At 47.2% G+C, this 21,510-nt stretch overlaps 1 protein-coding gene across 2 annotated transcripts in view; it reads right to left on the minus strand.

Annotated features, from left to right (window-relative positions):
- Positions 1-21,510, minus strand: part of LOC126109625 (aminopeptidase Ey-like) — a 397,038-nt gene that overhangs the window by 27,084 nt on the left and 348,444 nt on the right. For both annotated transcript variants that reach the window (XM_049914671.1, XM_049914670.1), the window contains exon 12: positions 19,644-19,811. In XM_049914671.1, coding sequence (XP_049770628.1) covers positions 19,644-19,811 — 168 coding nt within the window. The remainder of the gene's footprint in view (positions 1-19,643; positions 19,812-21,510) is intronic.

The raw sequence follows: 21,510 nt of genomic DNA on the forward strand, positions 1-21,510 counted from the left end.
GTAAGTCAACTACCCTGGCCAGCAAGATCTCCGGATCTGTCCCCCATTGAGCATGTTTGGGACTGGATGAAGCGTCGTCTCACGCGGTCTGCACGTCCAGCACGAACGCTGGTCCAACTGAGGCGCCAGGTGGAAATGGCATGGCAAGCCGTTCCACAGGACTACATCCAGCATCTCTACGATCGTCTCCATGGGAGAATAGCAGCCTGCATTGCTGCGAAAGGTGGATATACACTGTACTAGTGCCGACATTGTGCATGCTCTGTTGCCTGTGTCTATGTGCCTGTGGTTCTGTCAGTGTGATCATGTGATGTATCTGACCCCAGGAATGTGTCAATAAAGTTTCCCCTTCCTGGGACAATGAATTCACGGTGTTCTTATTTCAATTTCCAGGAGTGTACATTAAAACGCCATGCCTACTGCGCCAGATTTACGGTATGTACCGAGAAAATGTAGTAAGCGACTACCTTTTTTCGTTTCATTATTTTGTGGGGGGTGTCAGCGAGAAAAATTTTCGTAAAGGTTTGAAATTGTATGTAACGTTTGTTGCTAGTCGCTAAGTGCTCTGACTCTCAAATAGTGGATGCATAAATGTGGGTATTTTCCCGCGGTGGCATCTCATTGTTTATGACGTAATATCTCCTCTAGAATGTGTTTTATTTCTTTTTTTTTTTCGTCTACAAACCTTCGTGGGCGTTCGGAGACCAACTCACCAAAGTTTTATTGCAATCGGATGAATGGTTTGTGAGCGCTTAGTAGACAAACATACATACATTCATTTTTATATATACATATATAGATTTTAATGTACATGACGATTTCAGTTTCCTTTACGAACAACATTTAAAGCGAGTTTTACTTCCAAGCCTTTCGTCTGCTTTCGTGTAAGCATGACTCGCAATTTGTAGTGCCTGCACTGCAACTGGTAGGCGTGTCTTGTCGCTCCCCCCCCCCCCCCGGCCGCCCCGCAACGGCTTCTCCCCCCTCGCCAGCCAATGCTTGCTTCCTCCTCTCCCCTCACAACTCTGCCGTCTTACAATTAACACACTGTAGAGAATTTGTGTAATGTAGTGCAGACTACGCTGAGGTGACAAAAGTCGTGGGATACCTCGTAACATAAGAACTTGAGAAAAAACTTTTCAAAAGCTTGTTATGCTCTGCGTGTGTTAAATAAAAATGCAAGCAAATCAACAGTTATTCAGGCGTATTATGCATACTTCCATGCACTACCTCGATATGGGCTAATCTTCTCGGGAAATTAAGCCACCAGCATAAAGATCTTTAGGATGCAGAAAAGAGCAACCAGGGCTATCTGCAACCTAAGAAAACTGGAAACATGTGGACCACATTTCATCCAGATGAAAACAATGAGCCTACCAAGCCTTTACGTATAGGAGTGTATCCTGTTCGCAAATGAGTATCTTTTAAACCAAACTGGACATCTTGAACAAAATAAGCATATACACAGTCACAACACAAGAAACACAAATAATACCCACATGTCACAGTGTAGAACAGCACTGTACCAAAAAAGTGTATCGCAGATAACAGTTCAGCTATATAACAGCCTACCCAGTGATTTAAAATCGCAGCAACATAAAATTATTTTAAACATAATCTTAAGTCATTTCTAGTGGAAAAATGCTTTTACTCTGTAAAAGAATTTTTAAATAAAAAAAAATAGCCTTGTAAACAATGATTATGTAATAATGGCTAAATTCAAATTACTATATTTGTTACTTGTAATTTATGATTGTTACCTGCAATTAATTTTGTCGTGCTCTCTCTCTCTCTCTCTCTCTCTCTCTCTCTCTCTCTCTGTGTGTGTGTGTGTGTGTGTGTGTGTGTGTGTGTGTGTGTGTGTGTGTGTTTCTGCTCCTTTCGCAATTTTGGCTTGTCCTATATTCAATGTACTGTTTAAGTATGTAATGAATCAAATGGACCAATAAATGAAATGAAATGAACCCACCCCACACCATTATGGAGCCAACAACCAGCACGTGCTTTGTTGACGACTTTCGCCCATAGCTCCACGGGGTCTGCACTGTACTTGAACCGTACCATCAGGTCTTACCAACTGAAATCCGGACTCATCTGACAAGGCCACAGCTCCGCAGTGTCTACAGTCCAACCGATACGGTGACCCATTAACGCCAGACTTCGTCGCGCTGCCCTATCGGATACGTTCGTCGTACGTCCTAAACAGATTTCTGCGGTTATTTCACGCAGTGTTGCTTGTCTGTCTGCACTGACGACTGTACGTAAACACCGCTGCTCTCGGTCGTTAAGTGAAGCCCGTACCATTACGTTGTCTGTGGAGATAATGCCTAAAATTTGATATTCTCGGAACACTCTTCACACTGTGGATCTTGGTATAATGAATTCACGACTTCCGAAATGCGTCTAGCTCCAACTGCCATTCCTCGTTCAAAGTCTACTAGTTCCCGCCATGCGACCACAACCACGTCGCAAACCTTTCGCTGTGAATCATCTGAGTACAAAAGCCATCTCCGCCAACGCACTGTCCATTTACACTTTGTGTATGCGATACTACCGCCATCTCCGTGTGTGTGTATCGCTGTCGCTTAACTTTTGGACCTCAGTGTAGTTCACCTCTTGATACAGCCCGACCTTCGGCGTAGCACGTCATTCAAAACTACTCAGTACAGTATCTTACATAACCATTGTCAATGCTTTAATTTTGTAGTTTGGATGTTACTTGGGTTCGCTACTACCACTATAATTAAAAAAGAAACTATTAAGATGTCAAAATATTATTACTGAATGTAACAATATTATGAGAAGGAGAGTTGCTACTCACCATATAGCGGGGATGCTGAGACACAAATAGGCACAAGAAAAAGACTTTCACATTTACAGCTTTAATTGTGAAAGTCTTTTTGTTGTGCCTATCTGCGACTCAGCGTCTCTGCTATATGGTGAGTAGCAACTTCCCTTCTCATAATACTGTTACATTCCATCCTCGATTTTCCATTGTTCGATTATTCAATGCAAAACTGTTTTTGGAGCGTTCTGGAAGATTACATGACAGCATGAAATTATCTTAAAATATCCACGATTTACTGACTATACAGGGTGTTACAAAAAGGTACAGCCCAACTTTCAGGGAACATTCCTCGCACACAAATAAAGAAAAGATGTTATGTGGACATGTGTCCGGAAACGCTTAATCTCCATGTTAGAGCTCATTTTAGTTTCGTCAGTATGTACTGTACTTCCTCGATTCACCGCCAGTTGGCCCAATTGAAGGGAGGTAATGTTGACTTCGGTGCTTGTGTTGACATGCGACTCATTGCTCTACAGTACTAGCATCGAGCACATCAGTACGTAGCATCAACAGGTCAGTGCAATGTTTACAAATGCGGAGTTGACAGATGCCCATTTGATGTACGGATTAGCACGGGGCAATAGCCGTGGCGCGGTACGTTTGTATTGAGACACATTTCCAGAACGAAGGTGTCCCGACAGGAAGACGTTCGAAGCAATTGATCGGCGTCTTAGGGAGCACGGAACATTCCAGCCTATGACTCGCGACTGGGGAAGACCTAGAACGACGAGGACACCTGCAAAGGACGAGGCAATTCTTCCTGCAGTTGACGATAACCCTAATGTCAGCGTCAGAGAAGTTGCTGCTGTACAAGGTAACGTTGACCACGTCACTGTATGGAGAGTGCTACGGGAGAACCAGTTGTTTCCGTACCGTGTACAGCGTGTGCAGGCACTATCAGCAGCTGATTGGCCTCCACGGGTACACTTCTCCGAATGGTTCATCCGACAATGTGTCAATCCTCATTTCAGTGCAAATGTTCTCTTTACGGATGAGGCTTCATTCCGACGTGATCAAATTGTAAATTTTCACAATCAACATGTGTGGGCTGACGAGAATCCGCACGCAATTGTGCAATCACGTCATCGACACAGATTTTCTGTGAACGTTTGGGCAGGCATTGTTGGTGATGTCTCGATTGGGCCCCATGTTCTTCCACCTACGCTCAATGGAGCACGTTATCATGATTTCGTACATGATACTCTACCTGTGCTGCTAGAACATGTGCCTTTACAAGTACGACACAACATGTGGTTCGTGCACGATGGAGCTTTAGCACATTTCAGTCGAAGTGCTCGTGTGCTTCTCACCAACAGATTCGGTGACAGATGGATTGGTAGAGGCGGACCAATTCCGTGGCCTCCACGCTCTCCTGACCTCAACCCTCTTGACTTTCATTTATGGGGGCATTTGAAACCTCTTGTCTACGCAACCCCGGTACCAAATGTAGAGACTCTTCGTGCTCGTATTGTGGACGGCTGTGATACAATACGCCATTCTCCAGGGCTGCATCAGCGCATCAGGTATTCCATGCGACGGAGGATGGATGCAGGTATCCTCGCTAATGGAGGACATTTTGAACATTTCCTGTAACAAAGTGTTTGAAGTCACGCTGGTATGTTCTGTTGCTGTGTTTTCCATTTCATGATTAATGTGATTTGAAGAGAAGTAATAAAATGAGGTCTAGCATGGAAAGTAAGCGTTTCCGGACACATGTCCACATAACATCTTTTCTTTCTTTGTGTGTGAGGAATGTCTCCTGAAAGTTTGGGCGTACCTTTTTGTAACACCCTGTATAACTGGCTACAATAATTTATTCAACACTTGTTGTACATTTTATGAGAATATTACGAATTATAATCATCACGTAATTGAAGTATGAGAGCACGGTTAAAAGTAATTCCTCCGAATTTTTTATTCTGTTCTCTATATCGGTCCCCTGATACTCGCCGGACTTTCTCGCTTCGCTGAGGCACGCTGCAACCTTCTGCCGCTAGAGGGGCGTGCAGCATGGCGGTGTGCCACATGAATATGTCGGTGTGTGAGGAACTCCGTGATGTAATCGAGTTTCGAAGCTCAGGAAACGTGCCTCCATATCAAATTCATAGAAGAATGAAAGCTGTGTACGATGATAATTGTATCTACATCAGTAATTTGCGACGTTGGCTTGTTTTTGCCTGTAATGAAGAAAACGGTGGTGCCAACCTTATCGTGTCTGACAGCTTGGAATGTTTCCAAAACTTGAAGAATACCTTCCAGGACTTTGATAGTTATGAAGTGGTGTAAGCAGAGTTAAGGCAGTTGCTCCATCAACAAAGTTAAAAATTCTGCAGTGACGGTAATCAATCGTTGGGAGAAATGTAACTATGTTGAGAAATAAATATGTGGACACGAAGAATAAAGATGCATAATGTCAATCAAGTTTGTTTCATTTGAAAATCTTACAGTTTTGACAAAGGAAATTCGGAGTCATTACTTTTTCGCATATCCTCTTACAACTAAGATTATTTAAAAGTAATTGTTACCTGCACATAATTTGTCAAATTTCATATTGAAAATGTTCTTGATCTAAAACAGTGATTTTACCAAACATTTTCCTCTGTTACGTGAACTATTGTGCTGCCTTTGACTTGTTGTGAAATGGTATTTTTTAGTTACGAGTTTAATTTAGTAGGTATTCAAACAATGATACGTAATATGGTGATTGTTGAATGTTAATTATACTTCTTTGACAGAGCCCGCCAGTTCAGCCTGGATTCATTTTCAGCCGAAGTCTCATCTCCGCAAGTTGTAATTGAAACTGTTAGAAGTTCGTCAGCGCGCAGCCTTCACAATAAGAACTGTTACAATCCGGTGCGAGAGAAAGAATAAGAGGGAGAACATGTTCGCAAAAAAGTGTCTACTTATTTGTTCTGAAGTTCGAACCCAATCAAAAATCAGATTAACTCCCACAGTTAAGTACTGATATCATTTTAGGAGCAATACCATTTTGTAGTATCAGCTTTTCGTGATGTTCATCAGCTTTTTCCGGTCAAATCACCTGAAAACCATATTTATAATCCCTTGTGAAACTTCAACTGATATATACGTAAGTTTGACTAACAATCTGAGAGCAGTGTTAGAAGGGGCAGTCATGATGCCTAAAATATCACATCTGACCTCTCAGCACCACAATGAAGCTTACAGGAACACCGTGCACACGTTTAACTCGAAGAAAATTGTGACTGCAATAAATGTTTTTCATGTTATAGTGTATTATTGATGTTAAATTATTTATTAGCTAGACAAACAAAAATAAATTTGCTTTTATTTTAAAAAATTTCTTTTTATAAAACTTTGTTTAAGAAATATCTAAAAGATTGGCTTCTAAAATGTAGCTGGTTAGCTGGGGAAGTTTTTATATGGCGGTGAAGCGCCTATGACAGACATCAATCACTTGTTGTTGACAGCCACAAAAGAAGCCCTCCATCACTTTTTTGAATATGTAAGTAACTCAGCTCGAGAGAGGCGGTCTTGTAAATCCGTATTCTTTCGCCAAATGTCTTTTACCAGGTGATGGTACAAGTAAGAGGGGCAGGGGAACAAGGCTAATGGACGTCACTACCCCGTTTCCTCCCACTTCGGAGAGAATATTCTATCGTAATACAGTGATATATGGGGGTGGACAAAAGTCGAGAAACACCACAAACACACCATCAAGCCTAAAATGGCGCAGGAAAACCGCTGGCTTTCAAAATATCTTCCAGTCGCCCCGAAATGGATATATATAGGTCCTGTATGGTTTTTAAGGCAGTTTCATACCATTAATCCTGCAAAACTGTGGCGAGTTCAGGTGACGATGGTGGAGTGGCCAGAGATTACGCACCCTTCTCTCCAGAGTAGGCTACAAAACAAACAAACACTGTCCGAACAGGCTTCGAAGGCCCAACGGAAGCGAGCGGTTGCCACGTCATTCTCGGCCCTACGGCGTCACCAGACGGGGATACGGAGGGGCATCTGGTCTCAGTTGTCAGTGCCGCTGCGTCGCAGTCGAGCAGGTCGTCAGTTGGCTTTACGAGGGCCGAGTGCAGCCCACTTGCCAACAGCACTCGGCAGGCCCGGACGGTGACCCGCGCGAGTACTGGCAGAGTCCGACAGCGCTTAACTCTGGTGATCTGACAGGAGCCGGCACTGCCGCTGTGGCGAGGCTGTGGGCATAAAGTGGAGTGGAAACGCTCAACAGCTTTGAGATGCGGTAGCTCTTCCTCGTGCTCCTGGACGGTGCGAGCTGTGTGCCCTGTTGTCTTGGAACGTAGTATCACCAATGCAGAGTAAACACTGTACCGTGAATGGAACTGATCGACCCAAACAGTCATATAATCCTTGGCAATAATGCGACCTTCCAGAGTATGCTACATCATGGCCGCCTAAATCGTCGTCGAACCCCTGCTATCTTTCACTCTCGGGATGTAAACTCGGCTGGAAGTTGGAAACATTGCGAAACAACTCACAACCGACCAAATGCTCCATAGTCCAGGTTATAAGGCCTCACCCACGTTCTCCTGTTAGGGGCTTTTGCATCAGTGATGGATGTGTATTATTAATGTTAAATTATTTATTAACTAGACAAACAAAAAGAAATTCGTTTTTATTTAAAAATTTTTCTTTATATAAAACTTTGTTTAAGAAATATCTAAAAGATTGTCTTCTAAAATTTAGCTGGGCAAGTCTTTCTTTGGTGGTGAAATGCCTATGACAGACATCTACATCTACTCTACATCTACATCCATACTCCGCAAGCCACCTGATGGTGTGTGGCGGAGGGTACCTTGAGTAGCTCTATCGGTTCTCCCTTCTATTCCAGTCTCATATTGTTCCTGGAAAGAAAGATTGTCGGTATGCTTCTGTGTGGGCTCTAATCTGTCTGATTTTATCCTCATGGTCTCTTCGCGAGATATACGTAGGAGGGAGCAATATAATGCTCGACTCTTCGGTGAAGGTATGTTCTCTAAACTTCAACAAAAGCCCGTACCCAGCTACTGAGTGTCTCTCCTGCAGAGTCTTCCACTGCAGTTTATCTGTCATCTCCGTAACGCTTTCGCGATTACTAAATGATCCTGTAACGAAGCGCGCTGCTCTCCGTTGGATTTTCTCTATCTCTTCTATCAATCCTATCTGGTACGGATCCCACACTGCTGAGCAGTATTCAAGCAGTGGGCGAACAAGCGTACTGTAACCTACTTCCTTTGTTTTCGGATTGCATTTCCTTAGGATTCTTCCACTGAATCTCAGTCTGACATCTGCTTTACCGACGATCAACTTTATATGATCATTCCATTTAAAATCACTCCTAATGCGTACTCCCAGATAATTTATGGAATTAACTGTTTCCAGTTGCTGACCTAATTTGTAGCTAAATGATAAGGGATCTATCTTTCTGTGTATTCGCAGCACACCCTGCCCTGTGCATCAATCAATTTAGAGAACCAGCATTTGAGGCTGACTGCAGTACAATTTTACTGCCGCCAACTTACATTTCGCGGAAAGACCACAAAGATAAGATAAGAGAGATTGGCGCTCGTACAGAGGCATACAGGCAGTCATTTTTCCCTCGTTCTGTTTGGGAGTGGAAGAGGGAGAGAAGATGCTAGTTGTGGTACCCTCCGCCACGCACCGTATGGTGGATTGCGGAATATGTATGTAGATGTAGATGGTTCTGGAATTGCAGCTTGCTCTGTAATTCCATGCCTACGGAGCTGCTGGCCGCTGGTGGCCATGCGTTTCTAGGCGCTACAGTCTGGAACCGCGCGACCGCTACGGTCGCAGGTTCGAATCCTGCCTCGGGCATGGATGTGTGTGTTGTCCTTAGGTTAGTTAGGTTTAAGTAGTTCTAAGTTCTAGGGGACTTATGACCTCAGCAGTTGAGTCCCATAGTGCTCAGAGCCATTTGAACCATTTTTGAACCTACGGAGCTGACAGGGTTCGGAGTGCGACATTCAGTTCTGCAATGACTTTTGTAGCTGGAGTTCTCTTATTTTACGGGACGATCGTCTTCAACGTCCGTCCATCACGACCACTCGACACACACTTTCGTTCGAGTTTCACTTAGCGAGTGACATTTTCCCGCCTTTTCCGCATGGGATGTAAAGCTTCGATACGGTGCCTCTTGAAACGCTATACATTACGACTACTTTGGTACTGTGGAAACCATCACAGGAGCACCAACAATTTGACCTCTTTCGTGTTCACTTCGCCCCAGCATAATGTACCCACAACTACACTACTAGCCATTAAAATTGCTACACCACTAAGATGACGTGCTACAGACGCGAAATTTAACCGACAGGAAGACGATGCTGTGATATGCAAATGATTAGCTTTTCAGAGCATTCACACAAGGTTGGCGCCGGTGGCGACACCTACAACGTGTTGACATGAGGAAAGTTTCCGACCGATTTCTCATACACAAACAGCAGTTGGCCGGCATTGCCTGGTGAAACGTTGTTGTGATGCCTCGTTGAGGAGGAGAAATACGTACCATCACGTTTCCGACTTTGATAAAGGTCGCATTGCAGCCTATCGCGATTGCGGTTTATCGTATCGCGACATTGCTGCTCACGTTGGTCGACATCCAACGACTGTTAGCAGAATATGGAATCGGTGGGTTCAGGAGGGTAATACAGAACGCCGTGCTGGATCCCAATGGCCTCGTATGACTAGCAGCCGTGATGACAGGAATCTTATCCGCAAGGCTGTAACGGATCGTGCAGCCGCGTCTCGATCCCTGAGTCAACAGATGGGGACGTTTGCAAGACGACAACCATCTGCACGAACAGTTTGACGACGTTTGCAGCAGCATGGACTATCAGCTCGGAGACCATAGCTGCGGTTACCCTTGACGGTGCATCACAGACAGGAGCGCCAGCGATGATGTACTCGACGACGAACCTGGGTGCACGAATGGCAAAACGTCATTTTTTTGGACGAATCCATGTTCTCTTAACAGCATCATGATGGTCGCATCCGTGTTTGGCGACATCGCGGTGAACACACATTGGAAACGTGTATTCGTCATCGCCATACTGGCATATCACCCGGCGTGTTGGTATGGGGTGCCATTGGTTACACGTCTCGGTCACCTCTTGTTCGCACTGACGGTACTCTGAACAGTGGACGCTACATTTCAGATGTGTTACGACCCGTGGCTCTACCCTCCATTCGATCCCTGCGAAACTGTACATTTCAGCAGGATAATGCACGACCGCATGTTGCAGGTCCTGAACGGGCCTTTCTGGATACAGAAAATGTTCGACTGCTGCCCTGGCCAGCACATTCTCCAGATCTGTCACCAATTGAAAACGTCTGGTCAATGGTGGCCGAGCAACTGGCTCGTCATAATACGGCAGTCACTACTCTTGATGAACTGTGGTATCGTGTTGAAGCTACATGGCAGCTGTACCTGTACACGCCATCCAAGCTCTGCTTGAGTCAATGCCCAGGCGTATCATGGCCGTTATTACGGCCAGAGGTGGTTGTTCTGGGTACTGATTTTTCAGGCTCTATGTACCCAAATTGCGTGAAAATGTAATCACATGTCAGTTCTAGTATAATATATTTGTGCAATGAATACCCGTTTATCATCTGCATTTCTTCTTGGTGTAGCAATTTTAATGGCGGGTAGTGTACACAGGACATTGTTCTCGCTGCCACTGGGAACGTCTGGAAGGAAATAACCGTGACTGGAATGAACCATCTTCCGAGGCTGCAGACATGGTTTTTCGTACAACTTGAGGAGGACCGCCATACCTTCACATACCAACAGGATGGAGTGCCAGCACACCATCACAAATGCGATGTAGCATGCTGGCCCAGCACTTGCATAGGGTGGACACGATTCTGCGGCACATTCTTAGCCTCCGAGGTCTTCAGGCACGACCTATTTTTTTTCTTGTGGGGACATGTTTCCACCTCTCCTATAACTCGTGACGAAGATTAGCCGAAGAAGAGAATAACGCCAGCAGTGACTTTGCAGTAAAGCAAGCTGAGATCCATTCCCATTTTTTGTTATTTGCCTCCTTAAATTATATATTTTTACCTTCTTATTTATAACTAGTGTTAGTGACAAATGTGCAATAACATAAAGCTGTCATTCTGTGATGCCAAGCATGAAACCAGACCCAACTTTGCTAAATCACATTAACCAGAATAATTTCCTAATCAATTTGAAGAATTTCTAGTAATAAGTTTTGCTAAAGCTGAGGTCCTCGGCGGTACTTTTGGGGCAGCCACCACAAACTGTGTAACGCGTGGGTGGACCAGGATGTAGCTATGTCTGTTGGCCGAAAAATAATTAACGACAAGAATTGCGCCAGCTAGAATGAAGAGATAACTTATGTTTATTTCTGACGAAACGTGCACCAGCAATACAAGTCCGAGTAATATCCGAGAGTAATCCGTGTACGGAGCCTAGTCGAATACAACAGCAAATACCACACTGCAGTGGCTCCACTATAAACTCCACGAAAGGCTAGCAATAGACAATCGACTGCCCTTGTCGTTTTTTTTTCTTTATTGTGATTTTAAAACCTGTACAACAGGTAGGCTGGCAGCAGCATGCTGCGCTGCTCTTCAGCCGTAGAATAGACAATGAAAAAAAAAAGGAATACACATAATTTAGATAATGGCGGGTAATAATACAGTAGACACATAAATACAAAACGATAGAGCCGTTCACACTCGACGATAATCCACACTACAAACTGTTGACACGACGCACAAACACTGATGATGTCGATGGCACATGTGAACGACGGCACACACGAGAAACGGATGGCGATGGTCTCCGGCGCGCGAATGTCCACATAATGTGTGTGAGTCCGGGGACCTGCCAAGAGGGAAGAAGGGTGAGGGGGAGGGAGAGGGGAGAGCAAAGATGCCAATGGCAGAGGAGATGGGAGGAGGAGTGGAGGGACGGGGGTAGGGGAAGCCCGGGGGAAGAGGGGTCGAGTAAGGGGGGGATGGAGGGAAAAGGAGAGAGAAGGGAGGGAGGGTGCCCAAAGGAAAAAACAGGAAGTGGGAGGAGAGGATCAAAGTTGGTACGCGGGGTAGATGGAGGGGAGGTGGTCATCATCAGGGAGGGGGAGCTGGCGGAAGCCACCTTGGGAGAGGGTAAGGAGGGTGGAGAGATGGAGAGCAGGTGGGACGTGCAGATACAGGCGCAGCAGCGGGTGGGGGTGGGAGAGGATGGGTGAGACAAGCGGGTGAGGAGGATCGAGTTTACGAGAGGTATAGAGGATCCATATCCGTTCGAGGAAAAGGAGGAGGTAGGGGAACGGAATTAGGTCGTACAGGATCTGTGTGGGGGAGGGGAGACGGATGCGATAGGCGAGGCGGAGAGCATGGCGTTCGAGGATCTGAAAGGATTTGTAAAAGGTAGGGGGGGGGGCGGAGATCCAGGCAGGATGAGTGTAACAGAGGATAGGGCGGATGAGGGATTTATAGGTGTGGAGTACGGTGGAGGGGTCCAGACCCCACGTACGGCCGGAAAGGAGCTCGAGGAGACGGAGTCGGGAGCGTGCCTTGGCTTGGATTGTCTAGAGATGGGGGTCCAAGAGAGGCGACGGTCGAGGGTGACGCCAAGGTACTTAAGGGTGGGGGGTGAGGGCGATAGGATGGCCATAGATGGTTAGATAGAAGTCGAGGAGGCGGAAGGAAGGGGTGGTTTTACCTATAATGATCGCCTGGGTTTTGGAGGGATTGACCTTAAGCAACCACTGGTTGTACCAAGCGGTTAACTGGTCAAGATGGGATTGGAGAAAGTGTTGGGAACGCTGCAGGGTGGGGGCAAGGGCAGGGAAGGCGGTCTCATCGGCAAACTGGAGAAGGTGGACGGGGGGGGGGGGGGGTGACGGCGGCGGCATGTCCGCCGTATACAAAAGGTGGAGCCTTGGGGCACACCGGCGGAGGGAAAAAAGGTGTAGAAATCCGTTTTATGGATGGTGACGTAGGAAGGACGTTGGGAGAGAAAAGAGCCGATCGGACGGACGTAGTTAATGGGAAGGGCGACGGTTTGGAGCCTGAAGAGGAGACTGGAATGCCATACGCAGTCATAGGCACGTTCGAGGTCCAGGGAGAGGAAGATAGCGGAGCGACGGGAATTAAGCTGTTCGGAAAGGAGATGAGTGAGGTGAAGGAGAAGGTCATCGGAAGAGAAGGACGGCCGAAAGCCACACTGGGTAACAGGAAGGAGGCGGTGCTGGTGGATGCGGCGGGTGAGGACGGATTCCAGGACCTTGCTGAAGACCGAGGTGAGGCTGATGGGACGTGTCGGGACCAGCGTTCCTCGTTATATGCAAAAGGCAGAGGGCACTGCGGACCCGAGCTCAGCCATGGTGCGACCTCTTCCGTCGGCAGTAACGCCCTGAGACGCCGACGGCCGCGACACGAACTGTGGCCAGCGATGTCACGGTCAGGGCGCGCGTGCGCCAGTTGGTTGGTTGGTTGGGTCCGTGGATACAACACTCAGTTCAGTTAACTGATATTTTCAATTCATTGTTGACATGTGTGTTGTGTTGTCGTCTGCAGTCCAGAGACTGATCTGGTGCAGCTCTCCATCTACTCTGCCCCGTGCAAGCCTCTTGATCCACGAACAGCTACTGCAGCCCACACATCCTTCTGAATCTGCTTACCGTATTCATGTTTTGGTCTCCCTCTACGATTCACCCCCCCCCCCCCACGCTTCCCTCCAGTACTCAGCTGCTGACCCCTTGATGTCTCAGAATATGACCTACAAGCTGGTCCTCTTTTCTGATCAGGGTGTGCCGCAAATTTCTTCTCTCCCCGATAATAAACAGTAGCTCCTCATCAGTTATGTGATCTACCCTCTAACGTTCAGCATTCTTCTGTAGCACCACATTTCAAGAGCTACTATTCTCTTCTTGTCTAAACTGTTGATCGTCCATGTTTCACTTCCATACATCGCTACACTAAGTTTTTATTTCTTCTCCCTGGACTTTAATTACCACTGCAAATTGTTCTTTTGTTTCCTTTCCTGCTTCCTCAATACACAGATTGAATAACATCAGCGATAGGCTACAATCATGTCCCACTTCCTTCTCAACCACTGCTTCCCTTTCGTGCCACTCGACTCTTATAACTTCCATCTGGGTTCTGAGCAAATTGTAAATAGCCTCTCGCTCCCTGTATTTTACCCCTGCCTCCTTTAGAGTCTGAAAGAGGGTATTCCAGTTAGCTTTCTCCTAATCCACAAATGCTGTAAACGTAGATTTATCTTTTCTTATCCTATCTCTTATGAGAAGTCTTAGGGTCAGTATCGCCTCACGTGTTCCTACATTTCTCCGTATTCCAAACTGATATTCACCAAGGTCAGTTTCTACCAATTTTTCCATTCGTATGTAAAGGGGTTATGTTAGTATTTGGCAGCCATGACTTACTAAACTGATACACACACACACACACACACACACACACACACACACACACACACATATATATATATACACTCCTGGAAATGGAAAAAAGAACACATTGACACTGGTGTGTCAGACCCACCATACTTGCTCCGGACACTGCGAGAGGGCTGCACAAGCAAAGATCACACGCACGGCACAGCAGACACACCAGGAACCGCGGTGTTGGCCGTCGAATGGCGCTAGCTGCGCAGCATTTGTGCACCGCCGCCGTCAGTGTCAGCCAGTTTGCCGTGGCATACGGAGCTCCATCGCAGTCTTTAACACTGGTAGCATGCCGCGACAGCGTGGACGTGAACCGTATGTGCAGTTGACGGACTTTGAGCGAGGGCGTATAGTGGGCATGCGGGAGGCCGGGTGGACGTACCGCCGAATTGCTCAACACGTGGGGCGTGAGGTCTCCACAGTACATCGATGTTGTCGCCAGTGGTCGGCGGAAGGTGCACGTGCCCGTCGACCTGGGACCGGACCGCAGCGACGCACGGATGCACGCCAAGACCGTAGGCTCCTACGCAGTGCCGTAGGGGACCACACCGCCACTTCCCAGCAAATTAGGGACACTGTTGCTCCTGGGGTATCGGCGAGGACCATTCGCAACCGTCTCCATGAAGCTGGGCTACGGTCCCGCACACCGTTAGGCCGTCTTCCGCTCACGCCCCAACATCGTGCAGCCCGCTTCCATTGGTGTCGCGACAGGCGTGAATGGAGGGACGAATGGAGACGTGTCGTCTTCAGCAATGAGAGTCGCTTCTGCCTTGGTGCCAATGATGGTCGTATGCGTGTTTGGCGCCGTGCAGGTGAGCGCCACAATCAGGACTGCATACGACCGAGGCACACAGGGCCAACACCCGGCATCATGGTGTGGGGAGCGATCTCCTACACTGGCCGTACACCACTGGTGATCGTCGAGGGGACACTGAATAGTGCACGGTACATCCAAACCGTCATCGAACCCATCGTTCTACCATTCCTAGACCGGCAAGGGAACTTGCTGTTCCAACAGGACAATGTACGTCCGCATGTATCCCGTGCCACCCAACGTGCTCTAGAAGGTGTAAGTCAACTACCCCGGCCAGCAAGATCTCCGGATCTGTCCCCCATTGAGCATGTTTGGGACTGGATGAAGCGTCGTCTCACGCGGTCTGCACGTCCAGCACGAACGCTGGTCCAACTGAGGCGCCAGTTGGAAATGGCATGGCAAGCCGTTCCACAGGACTACATCCAGCATCTCTACGATCGTCTCCATGCGAGAATAGCAGCCTGCATTGCTGCGAAAGGTGGATATACACTGTACTAGTGCCGACATTGTGCATGCTCTGTTGCCTGTGTCTATGTGCCTGTGGTTCTGTCAGTGTGATCATGTGATGTATCTGACCCCAGGAACGTGTCAATAAAGTTTCCCCTTCCTGGGACAATGAATTCACGGTGTTCTTATTTCAATTTCCAGGAGTATATATAGGACACGACATCTTGGTAGATGATTGTTGCAGTGTCTGTGTGTTTATGGGTTGCATTTTTTCATATGACTTGTCAAGCCAATGGCAGCACGGCATCTCTTGCCGCAATTGTCACAAGTGTATCTGGCTGCTGAGGCAGGTACATCGGTAATATTGCGAAGCTTTTCCTGCCTTAATCTATCTAACAAGCGTTCATCGTGCTTCGACATTCCAGATGATATATCGTCACGTCACTCTGGTCTCATGCTAGCCTGTGCCTCCCATCTGTTTGTGTCGATTCCAAAGCTTTCCATATCTCGTTTACAGAAGTCCTTGAACCTCAATACAGGACGTCCTACACGTCTTTTGGCTATAGAGATCTCTCCGAGCATCACCTCACGTGGTAATCTGTCAGGATCCATACAGTGGACGTGTCCCAGCCAGCGGAGTCGTCTCTGCTTCAAGGTAGCTGAAATACTGTTGCAGTTAGTTTTAGATAGCACTGCTTCCTTGGTCACTCGGTCCTTCCACGTTACTCCGAGGATGGATCTCAGGCACCGCATGTGGAAAGCATTAAGGCGACGTTCTTGTTTGGCACAGGTAGTCCATGTTTCCGATGCATACAAAAGGATGCTAAGGACGCAAGTTTGATATACAAGAATTTTGGTGGTAAAAGAGAGTTTGTTGTTTTTCCAAACACGTGTAGACTGTTTGCAAAAAGTTGTCGCAGCTCTTCCAATGCGAGCATCAATTTCCTTGTCAACAGACATGTTTGATTCTGTAGTAGATCCAAGACAGCAGAAGTTATCTACGACTTGCAGAGTAGTGCCATCTAGTGTGATATTTGGCTTTGCGTTAGCACCCTCAACCATAATTACGGTCTTACTGCTGTTTACACTAATCGAGAATAGGCGGCATGCGTGACTAAACCCTGATACTAGCTCTTGCAGCTCTTCTGCGGAGTTCGCAACAATTGCAGCATCATCATCATACAGTAGTTCACGAGCGACTGTCTCGTAGCGCTTTGTCTCACTCTTCAGAAGAGTGACACTGAAAAGCCTTCCATCTTTCCTAGTACGCAGACGTACTCCAACATTGCAGTTCTCGAAAGCCACTTCGATCAGACCCGACAGGAAACTTCCAAAAAGTGTACGTGCCGACACACAGCCTTGTCTTACGCCACAGTCCATACTGTATGGTTTAGATGTACTGCCATCGAAGATTACAGAGCCACGCATATTGTCGTGAAAAGATCTTATTAAACTCGCACTCAAAAGTCTAAAGCTAGGCAAGAGTACAGGCCGTGATAACTTACCAGCAGAAATCATCAACCTTGAGTGCGTTTTGCCGATATTGTAGCAAATCCTTCTGCAGTGCTGGGAAGAAGGCCCAGTACCTCAAGACATGCGAGATGCAAATATAGTAACAACCTATAAGGGAAAAGGCGAGAGAGGTAATTGTAACTACTATAGAGGAATATCTCTCTTGAGCATTGCTGGAAATGCGAATGCAAGGATAATCCTGAAGAGACTGGAAACCTTGGCTGCTCGGATCTACCCTGAGTCACAGTGTGGAATTCGAACTGGCAGATCCACAAGTGACGTTATATTCACATTGCGCCAACTATAAGAGAAGTGCCGCGAACACAGAGTGCCGTTACGTGTGGCTTTTGTTGACCTCAACAAAGCCTTTGACACTGACAGTAGGGAGGGACTCTACACCATATTGAAAAAAGTTGGATGTCCCCCAACTTTGCTGTCTATAATAAGATTAAACACATAGTTTTGTAATTTTCTCAACTCTCAGCACTTGCTTTCTTTGGAACTGGGATTAGTATATTCTTCTTGAGGTCTGAGGGTATTTCGCCTGTCTGACTCATCTTGCTCAGCAGATGGTGTGTAGGACTACTAACTCACATATGTATGCTGCAAAATAAAATCTTGGTAACTGGTCAGCACGTAAGCATGTAAAATGACTCACTCTATTATGATTGATCGATTCAATGATTTGTGGAGCATAAAATTTACTAACTAAGTAACTAACTTGGTGTCTTTGTAGTCTTCTGACCTAATGGGGACTTGGGATGCTGATCATCATTAAAGACTTCAGGGGCAGAGGTGAAAATAGGGCACTGGCAGTGTCTCGTTCATTATTTTGAGTTGTTACAAGCACACAGCAAGACCGGACAGAGGAAGACCGCACTGCAGTTCCTTCTCTAAATCCTCGCACGAACGAAAAAATGGCTGACATCGAAATAAGTGTCCAAGGAATAGAGAAGCAACTGAAATCACTCAACTGGACCTGACAGGATACCAATTCGATTCTACACAGAGTACGCGAAAGAACTTGCCCCCCTTCTAACAGCCGTGTACCGCAAGTCTCTAGAGGAACAGAAGGTTCCAAACGACTGGGAAAGAGCACAGGTAGTCCCAGTTTTCAAGAAGGGTCGTCGAGCAGATGCGCAAAACTATAGGCCTATATCTCTGACGTCGATATGTTGTAGATTTTAGAACATGCGTTTTGCTCGCGTATCATGTCATTTGTGGAAACCCAGAATCTACTCTGTAGGAATCAACATGGATTCCAGAAGCAGCGATCGTATGAGACCCAACTCGCTTTATTTGTTCATGAGACCCAGAAAATATTAGATACAGGCTCCCAGGTAGATGCCATTTTCCTTGACTTTCGGAAGGCGTCCGATACAGTTCCGCACTATCGCCTGATAAACAAAGTAAGAGCCTACGGAATATCAGACCAGCTGTGTGGCTGGATTGAAAAGTTTTTAGCAAACAGAACACAGCATGTTGTTCTCAATGGAGAGACGTCTACAGACGTTAAAGTAACCTCTGGCGTGCCACAGGGGAGTGTTATGCGACCATTGCTTTTCACAATATATATAAATGGCCTAGTAGATAGTGTCGGAAATTCTATGCGGCTTTTCGCGGATGATGCTGTAGTATACAGAGAAGTTGCAGCATTAGAAAATTGCAGCGAAGTGCAGGAAGATCTGCAGCGGATAGGCACTTGGTGCAGGGAGTGGCAACTGACCCTCAACATAGACAAATGTGATGTATTGCGAATTCATAGAAAGAAGGATCCTTTATTGTATGATTATATGATAGCGGGACAAACACTGGTAGCAGTCAATTCTGTAAAATATCTGGGAGTGTGCGTGCAGAACGATTTGAAGTGGAATGATCATATAAAATTAATTGTTGGTAAGGCGGGTGCCACGTTGAGATTCATTGGGAGAGTCCTTAGAAAATGTAGTCCATCAACAAAGGAGGTGGCTTACAAAACACTCGTTCGACCTATACTCGAGTATTGCTCATCGGTGTGGGATTCGTACCAGGTCGGGTTGACAGAGGAGATAGAGAAGATCCAAAGAAGAGCGGCGTGTTTCGTCACAGGGTTATTTGGTAACCGTGATAGCGTTACGGAGATGTTTAGCAAACTCCAGTGGCAGACTCTGCAAGAGAGGCGCTCTGCATCGCGGTGTAACTTTCTCGCCAGGTTTCGAGAGGGTGCGTTTCTGGATGAGGTATCGAATATATTGCTTCCCCCTACTTATACCTCCCGAGGAGATCACGAATGTAAAATTAGAGAGATTCGAGCGCGCACGGAGGCTTTCCGGCAGCCGTTCTTCCCTCGAACCGTACGCGACTGGAACAGGAAAGGGAGGTAATGACAGTGGCACGTAAGGTGCCCTCCGCCACACACCGTTGGGTGGCTAGCGGAGTATGAATGGAGATGTAGATGTAGACATCAGTTGGATCACCGGGCAAGAGGAACACAACGCCGAGTGAGGCAGTGGGAGAGGCGAGCTCCGCTGGTCGGCCAATGGGGTGGGCAGGTGGCTAGCTGGTGGCCGGTGGCCGGTGGCTGACTGACCTCTGCAGCAGCCAGGGCTCGCGGGCGCAGGTGAGCGCCTGCAGCAGCTGGACGCGCTCCGAGGCCACGTTGGAGGCGAGGTAGCGCTCCCAGGCGAACCGCCAGCGCGCCTCGCCGCCGTGCCTCAGCGCCGTGCACACCACCTCGTACTGCAGGCCCGGGGGCACCCTGCGGGCAAAGCGGTCACCTTCTCACCTGCCACCTGCTGCTCTGACAGTACACTGTGGGACGTCAGACCGCCCGACTCCGAGCAGGAGGGCCACCACAGGACATTTCAATTTCCACTGTCTATACACTTACAAATTAAGTAAAAAAATTGTGCAAATGGCTCTGAGCACTATGGGACTCAACATCTGTGGTCTTCAGTCCCCTAGAACTTAGAACTACTTAAACCTAACTAACCTAAGGACACAAAATTGTTAAGGCTTTCGTGGCCACTTGTTGACAAACTGCCTATTGCCTTCTGTCTCGGGTTCTTCGGCCGACGTTCATCTAATGACTTTTCTGACGTTTCGCGAGCACGAGTGGCTGGCATTGTCAAAGCTTCACCCTCCATTGCCGGTGGTGGACTGGAGGCGAGCTCGCGGCCGCAGACTATATGTACCTGGCGCGCCAACGTCCGAGGGCTTCTCCGCGGTCATTTCCGGTGCGGTTCACCTCTTGCTACCTGCGACGGTCGTTCGCTGCAGTACGGGAAGCCAGGAACCGTTTACCTTAAGGCTTTCCTCTTTCTTGTTCAAACTGTTCGCGTGTTTTTGTATTTCTACAGCTTCTTTGAACAAGCGCGTGTGATAGTTCTGCTCTACAGCCAGAACTTCCGTGTCGGCGAATTTTATTACGTGGTCGGTCTCATTCAGTGCGTGCTCTGTCACGGCCGATTACTCCACCTGCCCCAACCTGCAATGTCGGTTGTGCTCTTTGATCCCGGTGTTAATTGATCGTCCAGTCATTCCGACATAAACTTTTCCGCATGTGCATGGTATTAGTATATTCCCGACGTTGCAAGTGGGTCTCTTTTCTCCTTCGCCGATCTACGACACTCTTTGATATTCCTTGTCGGTTTGAAAATCGTCTTTACGCCATGTTTGCGCAATATAAGGCCGATTCTGTCCGTCACTCTAGGAATGTATGGCAGAAAGGCCGTACCCGACATTTCTTTTTCTGGTTCCTTACTTCGCCGAGTGTTTGGCTCTGTTACACTTCTAATATAATTTGTGGAGTACCCATTGCTCCTCAGAACAGTTTCCAGGTGTTGCATTTCTCGTTTGAGGTGTTGAGGCTCACATATTCTTCCCGCTCGTCCCGATCGTTAGCGCTCCTGGCTCACCAACGTATAAACCGGCGAAACACTTGGCCTCTCTGCTCCAGCCACACGTGGGGAAGACCGACACACACATTAAGGACTCAGGACATTTCATTGAGAAGCTGAAGAAACTGAAACTTGCACCAAACGACATCCTGGTCAGCTTTGATGTTGTTTCGTTATTTACGAAAGTGCCACTCAGTCACGCTCTGGAGCACATCGGTTCCATGTTCCCGCAAGACATCAAAAAGCTCTTCCATGCATGTCTCACCACGAGCTGTTTCACGTGGATTGGCGATTTCTACGAACAGCTGGAAGGCGTCGCCATGGGTAGTCCTCTCAGTCCAGTGGTGGCCAACTTCTTCATGGAACAATTCGAAGCACAGGCACTGGACTCGGCGACTTGCAAACCTAAGGTGTGGTACAGGTACGTCGATGATACTTTCGTGGTGTGGAGCCATGGTGAAGACCAGCTCGGTGACTTCCTCAGACATTTGAACAGCCTCCATGCCAACATAACATTTACCATGAAGTAGAAAAGGACAAGAAACTGCCATTTCTAGA

Source organism: Schistocerca cancellata, chromosome 12, assembly GCF_023864275.1.
Source record: "Schistocerca cancellata isolate TAMUIC-IGC-003103 chromosome 12, iqSchCanc2.1, whole genome shotgun sequence".
NCBI classification, from domain to species: Eukaryota; Metazoa; Arthropoda; class Insecta; order Orthoptera; family Acrididae; genus Schistocerca; species Schistocerca cancellata.